This window comes from Formica exsecta, unplaced genomic scaffold, assembly GCF_003651465.1.
Source record: "Formica exsecta isolate Colony F162 unplaced genomic scaffold, ASM365146v1 scaffold120, whole genome shotgun sequence".
Lineage (NCBI taxonomy): Eukaryota > Metazoa > Arthropoda > Insecta > Hymenoptera > Formicidae > Formica > Formica exsecta.
Genome location: NW_021848537.1, coordinates 4,481,708 through 4,493,087, shown reverse-complemented (window position 1 = coordinate 4,493,087; position 11,380 = coordinate 4,481,708). Strand labels below are relative to the sequence as shown.

The following is an 11,380-nucleotide window of genomic DNA, read 5'->3' as shown; positions in this document are numbered from 1 at the left end:
TATGTATATATCATTTTCTTATACTAATTTATGTGTAGATATACATAAAACGCCTTATATATAATATAACATGTTCAGTGCAACAAGTTTTTAGTCACAATATCATAATATTACACATCTTTGGTATATTTATCTCTCTCTCTCTCTCTATGCGTCGTGATGCTTAGCATAAATGTGCAAAATATGGAATGATTATTTTTCGAGGTGACTAGCTTTGCTCGATTCAGTTCTTGTATCTTTAACACGCCTTGAGCTTATATTCAACAAAATATCTCGACAGATATGTAGATTCTAATCAGAATATTTTTCAATATTTGTAAACTCTATCATTCTATATAAGCAAAAATCAAGAAACAAGTTCATATATTTATAACTGATTTATATAAATATTTATGTGGTATCTTGAAAGGTAAATAATTATTACGCCTAATAGTTATTGCAACTCTCTCTCTTTCTATATATATATATATGTGTGTGTGTGTGTTTAATATGTACTGAATACTTAGAGACTAAGAAAAGGAACATATTTTGTGATATTAATACTTTGAGAATCTCCTAATGCATGCTCATATACAGCGTGAGTTACTGGAAATAAAGTATCTTTCTTGAACTGGAAGTACGAAAGAAAACGTATAGAGCACAATTTGGATGGCTTTAAGCACTTCTAACATTTTTACAATTACATTTAATATGAATATAATATTCTATTAAAAAGGAAACATTAATAAAGAGAAAAAGAATGATATTTATCAAGTTTACCTTTACTTAAATTATGTTCCAGACATCTTCGTACTTGCGAGAGAACTGCATTAAAATATTCTATTCCTAGTAACTCACCTTGTACATTTTTATCGTTCACATGTACAATTCTTTGTGTTACAGCTTGTTATGGAAGATACCAAATGATATATATAAGTACTATATGGCTTACATTGTCATTTGCACGAAATGTTAACGATGAGAGTGTACAATCAAAATGCATCCTTTATGTTCTGAAACTGTCGCACGGCCAAGTCCACTGATAAGTTGAACTTGTAACTAGTCAGGCGGTCCAAAGTGTGAAATGCATCTTGGAAACCTAAAAGGTTCGCTATTAAAAGTATCATTTCTCTCCGATTATTCAAATTTCGACACATACCTGTCTTTACAACATAGCTCCATGAGAGATAATAATTTTCCAGAAGATATTGACATTGCAAGATCAACTTTAGCCATATCACCAGTTTATTAGCGCTAAAAACACAACAATTATTCAATAAAAATTAATATAACGATATAAATAGCTAAATAAATATCGACTAGTGAAGAGCTAAAATAAAAGAACGGTAGCTCTATCTTACAACTTGACAATATCATGTCATTACTCACTTTAAAGCCGCGCATACGAATGCTTTGAAGTGCGAATCGTAACTTCGCTTGTACGGACTGTGGGAGGCGATAATGTTACCTATGGTCGTCAATAAGCTCTAGAAAAAAATACATAGAGAGATAAATGACGAGATTCTCATTTACAGATCACAGAATGTCCAAGGGAATCTTATTACGATCCAACGAAACGACGATTCTCGAAAGCGACCGATCGGAGAGAATTTACAGCACATCTATTTTATTTTATTTTTTCGTCAATCGCAATTTCTTGGTCATCCTATATCTTTTATAATGCGGATACCTGTTTCGATGAGGCTGTCCTCCCAGCAGCGAGATCGAGATTGAAGCTCTGCGACAGCTTCTGCGCGGGACTGGAATTGTAACGTCGCCCGTTTTTGATCTCGTAGTACTTGAGTATTAGTTCCCAGACGTGCATGAAATTCGCCGACGTAACGTTGCGCTGCGGGAAGCAGCCGACGAACGGCACCACGCTGGATCCGGAACGCGTCACGTCCGCGGTCAAGCCGTGCTGCACGAGATCCCTGATCGAGATCGCGAGGTGTTTCCTCACGGCGGACGTGAGTCTCGCATTGGCGTGCGACGCCGAATCCGAGTCAGATGTGTAATCGTTCTCGTTGTCATCAATATCATCGTCGTCCTCCTCGTCGTCGTCATCGGGCCGACGTTGCTGTCGCTGCGACGTCTCCGCGATCGTCTCCAACACGTGCTCGACGGCGATGTCCAATCTCGTACGCAGATCGCGCCAATTGTGCACCGGATTCTTCATACCGCCAAAATTCCGACGCACCCGTTCACTGCCGCAACCCAGCTGCGACATCAGAAACATATGCAGGAGCGCGACCACCTTCCGAACGGTATTGAGGGTCCTGGTGCGAGTGGCGCTATTCGCATCCCCCTCGACTGGTCCCCTTCCCCGGTCGAAGCGCCGTTTGGCGCCGTAAGAGGCCGATGAACCGCTTGCGTGCACCGGACACGCGCACGTGCACGCCAAGGTTTCCGTGCTGACTTCACCCTGAAGGTAGTTTATGAAACGCTCCAAATCGGCGACCTGCGTCTTCAGCTGGGAGACAAGTTGCTCCTTCATCTTCAACGGGCTGACGATCTGTCATATAACGTATGTATTAGTAGTTGCTTCAAATATATTGCATAAAAATATTACGTTATGCTATAAATGTCTCAGAAGCAGCAAATGTTCTTTTGATCACAGCTCGTATGGCTAGTTTAAGGATTATCTTTCTCGAGAGAAAGAATATTTTGTTCTTTTTCAATTTTAAATACTGTATATCTTTGATTTCGAATTAAGATTCTATCAAAGCGTTGAGACATTCCAAGCGTAGCAATTTTGAAATTTGACGTACTTGACTTATGGCGTAATCGACTTGCCACCTGAGATCGTCCGCCGGTAATTTGCACAGATCGTCGACGTCAAAATTCAACTTCTCTTTTAAATGACCTGCGAGCGAAGCGATTTTTATCTTACGTTCCCTCTTTCGCGCAATACATTTTCAATAAAATTCTAAAACTCACTAATTATTATATTTTGTCTCTCGAGAATGACGCTCTGCGGTAGATCGGCGTCACCAGTTTCGTATGCGTACTTTTCCAAATCCTCCAATTGAGATTTCAATTGACTTATCAGCTCTCTCTGTTTTGTTCTCTGCATTGCCATTTTGGATTCGACTTCCGCATCAGTAATAACATCAGTTACCTACAGTTACATTCAATACGATTGAACTATCAAATAATATTAAATAGCTATAAATATTAAGAAAAAAAAGAAGTTATGCACAAAACGTTCTTTTGTCACTACTGTGCTGTAGCCAAAAAAATGTAGAAAATTATAACAGGCATTTAAGCCTGCTTTTATTTCTAGAACAGTTAAATTAATTAGAGAAGGATTGGATGTGTCTGGATATGAAAATAAAAGAAAAATACGTGGAAAAATTTTATTGCGCATTCAGAAATAGTATTAAAAGAACAAAAAACACAAGTATAAAACATAAATGTAAGTTTATATCTTATATAAATAAATAAAATATAAAACAAAAAAGAAATAAAACATAATAAATAAGAGGTAAATATAATTTAAAAAGGAATAGTTAGACATGACTAGATGTAAAAATGAATAATGAATAAAGGTATGCATCAAAGCAATAAAAACAGAGTCGCCAAACAAAGCAATAAAGAAATTAGCAGAAATACTATAAGAAAGTCATCTATGCTGAAAAAATTGAGGAAAATTTGCTTTTTATATGGCTTACACTTCGATCACAGGCTACAGAAGAGATTGGCGTGATAGATCTGCTGTCTAATAGTAAGCTGTTCGGTACATCTGGTATTCCCCTAAACGCAAATTCCTCCAACTCTTTGAGCAGTGTTTCCTTTTCGCTAGCTGGCGCATCCACAATCTGTCGTAGACGAAATTGAACCTATGCAAGAGTTTCCATTAATTAATACATAAGTATGATTAAGTGCGAAACAAGACAATACAAAGTAAGTTCAATTTTGGATGAATATAGTTTCGATCCTCGTACCTGAGCAAAGTGGGTGGTTAATGCTATAAGAGACGAGTTCAACATCTCCTGCTCCTCCTCCAACATCTTTACCCTCTCCATATCATAAGCAAGACTAGGAACATAAGAGGATATTATTTTACCTACAATGCATGGAAAAATTTATCTTCTATTTATATTTTTAATTGTAATTTTTATGTAATGATATATAGGCTCTTGTTTATGTAACTGTTTTTATCCTTACAAAGGGTAGAATATGCTTCTAAAGTTTGATCATCTATTTTTTAAACATACTCTCTATCTATAGAATATATATTATAAATATTCCAAAATATATTAATAGGGGTTTATACTTAAAATAAAGAGAGAGAGAGAGAGAGAGACGTACTTGTCTACGTTGGCATTGACATATTTATACTCGTCCGCGAACTCGTCGCCGTCGTTGGCGCCAACGGGGGCCCATCTCTCCCCGGACGGTCTACTCTCGCTGCTCTCATCCGAATTTTCAATCTCGTCACTCTCGCAGAGCGCCCGCGAGTGTCGTCCTACACCGTCCATCGTCTCCTTATCGCTCATCACCTCGCCTACCTCCTGGTTGGCATGTTAACAATACAAAAGCATATCGATCTGTACAACTATTCGTATGTCGGACACATCCGGATCGGACAGCTTGATGTCTCGCGATTGTTTACGTACCATGACAGTTTACGTTCCGATGCGCACGATGGCTGTCTCGAACGCAGACGATCCGGAGAGACTCTAGATCGCAGACTCTCCCTTTTTCTTTTCTTTTTTTTTCCGATATTTAAATCATTATTAATTGACCAGATGCGCACGTGTACGGCCGTGACGCTACAGACTACAGACGTCAGACGGATAAAGGATAGACAACGAGAAAGAAGATACGGACGCAGTATGGAGATATTGTAGATAAAACCCGCGCATGCGCATATATGTAGCAGGCCTTACAAGGAGGGAGAGATTCATTTGGACACAACCATTCACATCGACCGGTGTCTAGAATAACCAGCATGATTGACCAATTAAAGGGCTTCATTTTCAACTGGCCAATAGACATTGTATCCAATTGTAAAAGACAGACATTTGAAAAAAAGAGAAAGTGTAGAAGTGTAGAAAGTGCAAACAAACCGAAATCTATGAAGTGGCCGTTCTATTCTCTTGCTACGTCTGTGACGTATCTCGGAGCGGTTGAAGGTTATGTCATTTGCATAACATGGCGTCGAGCGAGAGTGGTGATTTTCAAAAAGTATTGGAGTATCGGATTTACAAGTGCTCCAGTTATTCTTCCTGTTATATACCCGAGTGAGTGTCCAAATCGGCGTCCGTAAGTCGTATCGCGGCTGTTCCGGGGACGATCGACGGGAAGTAAATTCCTTGTATCGCGACCTCTTAACCTAAAAACGATTGATTTGATCTCAGCAAATCTCTTTTCGTATTCGATATAAATCGTAAAGAAATGAAGGAGTACCGATCTCGCGACTCATCGATTCGTTTTTTTTTTTTTTTTTCCAGAAATATCATCGTCGATATACCATCGGATCAGACTTCACGTTGGTCCTCCGATATCGACAATCATCCGCAGGTAAGGATTGTCCGTATACGCCTACATCATTTCTCGCGTTACTACTTATTGTCTCGACGATTTTTCAGTACCTTATTCTTAAGCTTCAAAGTCCTTCCATTGTCAAATACATCACCTTTGGTAAATATGAAAAGACGCACGTGTGTAATATAAAAAAGTTTAAGATATTTGGTGGATTGGAACCAGAAAACATGATGGAACTTCTCGAAAGGTTTGCTTCGACAATTCATTCTTCGCATTAATTCGCTTTGTCCATTATCTAACCCAAACTTTAATGTTTCAGCGGACTGAGGAACGACTCGATACCAGAAACATTTGATCTAAAGCATGTTTTGGGAAATGAAGGAAATTGCTTTCCCATTCGATACATAAAAGTGCTTCCGCTGCAGTCTTGGGGTCCTAGTTTCAACTTTTCCATATGGCATATTAGACTAACCGGTATCAGTGAATTCAAGATTGTAAGGCCTTGTCTCGAGTGGTTCAACATGGTAAATCCATCGTGGAATGGGAAACTTCTTAATTGTGAAAAATGAAAATATAATCATGCATCATATTGCAGTATCGGCAAAAGGAGATAATAAGACTGTGTATGAAACACTTCCGACAAATGGAACAACCCGAAATTGTCGAGACCCTGCAGAGGATCACCGGCGTCCCGTTGGAGGATCCGCGATTGTCGACGCTATACAATTTACTGGTCACCAAGGGCGACCATGGACAGGCGGAACGTTTCATCAGCAATGCGCTCTCGAGTGAGTTCAAACGCGGTCGCGTTTAACCTCTCTTCCGTGTCTGTTTCACAGCCGTGACGCTTATAACATCGTTAAATGCGTTAATTTTTAGCGGGGCTCTTAAGCGATTATATCAATGCTCAAACTTATAGAGCAATTTGGACAAAGTTATCGTCTAGCGAACCCAAACCCGGGATGCGGGGCGGCCATCAAATGGTGCTTGATCCTACGGCCGAGGTACTTTATCTTTTCGGCGGGTGGGACGGTAACCAGGATCTTTCCGACCTATGGTCTTACGATATAGAAGCCAGCAAGTGGACGTTGATATGCAAGGACACCGAGGCGGTGGTCGGTAGTACTCGATAAATTTAATTCTATTATACAATATGATCTGATATACTGCAAAAAATGCAGTTTATCTTTTATTTCTTTATACCTGCATACATATATCGATAGCATGTAACCAATATATGCTTTGTAATTGTTTATTCAATAATATATCTCTTTATGCTATGTCAAGCTGCATCTTGAAAGAGAGAATCAATATGGAAACTTTTCTCGGATATATAAATATATGAAAAATTAGTATTTTCTTAAATACAATTATAAAATATAAGAAGCGTATTTATTTATATTATAAGATGTATGTGTGTACAAAATAAAACTTAAAGCGATTTATAAAATAAATTGTATATCTTTTATGTGAGAATTCCTTCATATCGCAAAACTGCAATGTGAAGAGTTTAAATTTTATTTACAGCATATAATTGTCAGACCAAGAGTGGAGCCTTTGTTGACTTCTCTCCTCTCACAATCTGTGTTATTTTTAGGGTGGCCCGAGCGCGCGTTCGTGTCACAAGATGTGCCTAGATCCACAAAGACGACAGCTATTCACGTTAGGCAGGTATCTGGACACACAATATCGCACATGTGAGAATTTGAAGAGTGACTTTTACGTTTACGACATTGAGTCGAACAAATGGACGCAGATCTCGGAGGATACAGGAACTATGGGCGGGCCGCCGCTTGTATTCGATCATCAAATGTCGATGGATGTGGAGAAACGCACCATCTACGTATTCGGCGGACGAGTACTGGCTCATCCGACGAAGTGAGTTACGTTGAAAAAAAAAATGGCTTCACTCGCATTCTATTTATTTATGGATTCGTTCTGATGTTTCTTTGATCACTCACGCAGTGCTGACGAACACGGTCTAATACCGGAGCCGCATTTCTCGGGACTGTATTCCTATCATGTGCCGACCGGGACTTGGACCAGACTCGCCTGTGATATCGCCGATAAATCGTGCTCGAAAGATATGCCAATCTACAGATCCCGCGCCGGTCACTCCATGCTGTTTCATCCGGTCGGTATCCTAATCTTTGATTGAAATAAGTATAATAATAAGAAAAAGAGCGAAAACGCGCGCTTTACACAAGACATTAATAACGCGTACTTGTAATCTTCCCAGCGATCGAGAAAGTTGTACATATTCGCTGGTCAGAGAGGCAAGGAATATCTGAGTGACTTCTTCACTTACGAAGTCGATACGCAGCATATCGAGTACATAAACTATAACGAGTTCGGCACGACGAAAGAATCCGGTCACGTTCCCGCGGCCGGATTCACACAGAGAGCGACTATGGATCCTGAACTCGGCGAGATTTACGTTTTATCGGTTTGTATCACACGCCCAATGAAATTTATAATCATTAAAATTATATAAATCATTAAGGCCATATAAATAATACATTGGTTGCATACAAATATATGTATATAATTATATAATCATTATAATCACACATATATTTAATATAATTCGATGTATAGAAACGACACAATATTTCTCAGGGTCTGAGCAAGGATAAGGATAAGAGGGACGACAACGTGCAAAATTCTTTCTGGGTGTACAATATCCAGAGTAGCAAATGGTCGTGCATATATCGCAACGAGAACGTCGGCGAAAAGTATTGGAGCAAAATGCAGGATTACGAGCCGTGTCCGAGATTTGCGCATCAGCTCGTTTATGATCCCACAAGAAAGGTATGTCGAGATTTTGTATCGATTTTCCTTTCTCTAAATAAATAAATAAATTTTGTAAATCATTAAGTAACTTCTGTTATAGCGATACAAGTATTTTAACTTTAAAACTAACTTTTCTGTAAAAATTACAAAAAGTACGCAATTAATATTACAATATTTTCTAAAGCTACTGATAAAGTAACATTACAAGATTATTATAAATTATATGGAAATGTTCGAAAGTATATAGTTATAATTTTTGTAATCGAATAGTTTATTTTTTATTTGAATAAAAAATACGCTCGCGATGACAATGAATTCAGCGATAATATTTTACAAGTTACTTTTTCATCAGGTTCATTTTTTATTCGGCGGCAATCCGGGCAGGTCTTGTTTACCAAATCTGCGTCTCGATGACTTTTGGCAATTGGAATTGCGCCGACCTACGGCCGAACAAATCTTGAAGAAATGCAAATTAATCATTAGGACGCATAAGTTCAAGGAACTCGCCTTGAGCAACAGTATAGAGGCTCTTGAATACCTGCAGACGAAAATCTTCGAGATTATCGATCATAATGACACGCAGCAAACGAGAGAGGTATCGAAATGAGAAATCGCATTTATATAATCATTACTTATTTATGTTTATTACTCATGGGCCAAATTCGATCTGTTAAACGTAAGTGTTGAAATCTTACTCATCTTCAGTTGCTACTTTTTTGCAGTTTCAATTGTTGACGTCGATTTTATTCCGGATACAAAATAGTTTGTCAGAAGACGCTTCCCAATCGAACACAATTCTGAACGAAGTAGCGGCCGGCACGGCGACGGCGCAGCAAGGCACGAACGTAGAGCGCGATGTACATAATTTGCGAACCGAGCTCTACGACAAGCTCGTGGAATTCTTTCCGGAATCGTTGACACAACCGCGAGCGAATCTGATCGATCTCTTGCCGTTATAATGGACGCAGCGACGTGGGTCGTAAGACTCTAATGACGAAATGTTCTCTGGTGCATGTTACATTATTTTTTTCTTTTTTCGTTCTTGCTGTTTGAGACGAGAAGTTTTTTCGTCACAACTCTGCAGATCGATGACGAGCTTTGCCATACTTTTACTGGTGCGATTTGCTCTTCTACCTTGGATAAATTATTTTTAATTGCGGGAAAAAACTGTTACAGCACGTTGGGAAAGCTCCCTTGGGCAATTTTATTTAATTTTTTTTATTTTTTGTCCTTATGAGGGCCCCTAAATTATTAGAATTGTTGGAGAGTTCCTTTTTCATAAATCCACAAAGGACTTTTACGAAACAAATCATCCTTTTTGCTTGTCTATACTTATTGATGGTTATGTATTATTTGTTAGATCAATCCCTTGAAACTTTGTGATATCGATAGCTTTCTAATCGACTGGTTAACTAATACATAAGTAAGCTAAAGATTGATTTTATAGGTTACTTCTTTCATATTCTGTAACTATGTGTTTATAGCGCGGCCATAAAATTGTTATTATGTTTGCTGAAATAATATATTTATCGAACGAAAGGCTAGAGACGATAGATGCACTAAGAAAGTTTCTTACCGACATGTGGCGATTTAATATTTGCGAGATGTTTCACTCAATACCGATATACATTCGATTACTTTTGACGCGAGAAAGGTCGAGAAACTATTCACTTCGCTAAATTCAATCATAATTTTAAATTTAGCGAAACGAATAATATATTTCTTGATTAAAAAAGAAGAATATAGTGACAAAGACATAAAAAATATTATGATCGATCCACATAAAACACTTCCTTATTCAGTTAATTATAATTTTAATTTCTAATTAATTTAATAAATTATACTTTATTTAACTAATTATAATTTTAAATTATAATTAATTTTTTTGTGTGTGAATAACGCGACATTCCGTGCACTGATTTTTGTGCCCGTAATATCTGTTTATTCCACAACTGAATAATCATTTCTCTACATGTTTTTCACGCCAACAAAAGCAACAGAGATATTTCGGGCAATCGAGTTGGATGAAACATCCTGCTCATATATCGACACTTTCCCTCTCTTGTAAAATATCTCTTCTTAGATATATTAGTTCTATACTTTTGTTATATTTTTCTTCCGCGTTCAATTAATTGAAAGATGAAATGTAAAAACTGAAAATGTGTATTATTGCAAATGTCGACGCGAGTTGATAATGGGACTCATTTTCCTTTTTCGAGTTCTCCACAAAGATGTTCTTAGCTCTTTCCAACGCAAGGATAAATTTTAAAATCCTTAGATTCTTGTTAGTATGTAAATATTGGCGACAATAGTCATATGAGATTTTTTCTGTATCCTAATCCTCTGTGCGATGATGTGCTTGTTTTATTGTTTGTTGATGACTGAAAAATCTTGTATATAATGATTGTATCATCTGTGTTCCGTAATCAGCCTCGCGAGTTTAAAAACATTATAAAAAGTATATAAGCGAGAATATAATGCAACTATATGTAAATTATGAAACGTTAGGAGAAGCGAGAGACTATTCAACTGCTAAGATCCGAACGTGGCTTACCTTTGTACATACATAATATATAATTATACGATGTAAGGGAAGTGGAAGATTTTTATAATGTGATTCCAGTTACTCTAGGTTTCTACAAGGAATTGTAACGAGAAAATAAAGAACAAAGGATATTAAGAGACGCAATATATAAAAAAAAAAACTATGAAACGGTACCGCTGCCATTCCTCCGATATATAAATACATACGTAATAGACGTCTCGAAGTTGTACAGAGATATGACATACATACGAAACATCGATTTCTTCGTGCTTCGAGACGTGAACGAAATGAAACGTGATATAGCCGCGCCAATACTCTCTAGTCAGATGAAAAAAATAAATGTTTATAGAGTACATATGAAACTAACGACGAGTTTGGGATTTATTTATAAACATAAATTCGCTTAAAGAATTCCAAATTTATTCATTGGGATGTATTCTCCATCCAAGATATTATCGTATAGAGATAATTATATATATATGTATATAAAATTATAATATACGATAATTATATAATATATAATTATAATATAATTATTTACATACGTAATTATATTATATATATAATTATAAT

At 37.3% G+C, this 11,380-nt stretch overlaps 2 protein-coding genes across 4 annotated transcripts; one reads left to right on the top strand and one right to left on the bottom strand.

Annotated features, from left to right (window-relative positions):
* Positions 1–6: 6 nt before the first annotated feature.
* On the bottom strand, positions 7–4,779 carry LOC115241743 (RUN domain-containing protein 1). Its single transcript, XM_029817673.1, has 10 exons — positions 4,599–4,779; positions 4,291–4,493; positions 3,924–4,017; positions 3,651–3,818; positions 2,917–3,097; positions 2,748–2,842; positions 1,670–2,491; positions 1,369–1,466; positions 1,139–1,233; positions 7–1,078 (listed from the first exon to the last, which is right to left on the bottom strand). Exons 1-10 carry the CDS (start codon positions 4,599–4,601, stop codon positions 972–974), a joined length of 1,866 nt encoding a protein of 621 aa, XP_029673533.1. The 5' UTR covers positions 4,602–4,779; the 3' UTR covers positions 7–971.
* Positions 4,780–4,993: 214 nt separating this feature from the next.
* Positions 4,994–10,393, top strand: LOC115241715 (muskelin). 3 transcript variants are annotated; one of them, XM_029817640.1, is made up of 12 exons: positions 4,994–5,225; positions 5,436–5,505; positions 5,574–5,716; positions 5,789–5,963; positions 6,065–6,257; positions 6,349–6,584; positions 7,067–7,347; positions 7,435–7,603; positions 7,709–7,915; positions 8,068–8,280; positions 8,615–8,857; positions 8,985–10,393. In XM_029817640.1, the coding sequence occupies exons 1-12, from the start codon at positions 5,137–5,139 to the stop codon at positions 9,219–9,221; spliced, it is 2,256 nt and encodes a 751-aa protein (XP_029673500.1). In that variant the 5' UTR covers positions 4,994–5,136; the 3' UTR covers positions 9,222–10,393. The 3 variants fall into 3 exon arrangements, with proteins under 3 accessions (XP_029673500.1, XP_029673491.1, XP_029673484.1); XM_029817631.1 differs by having other exon boundaries at positions 5,789–5,993; positions 8,089–8,280; XM_029817624.1 differs by having other exon boundaries at positions 5,789–5,993.
* Positions 10,394–11,380: the final 987 nt, after the last annotated feature.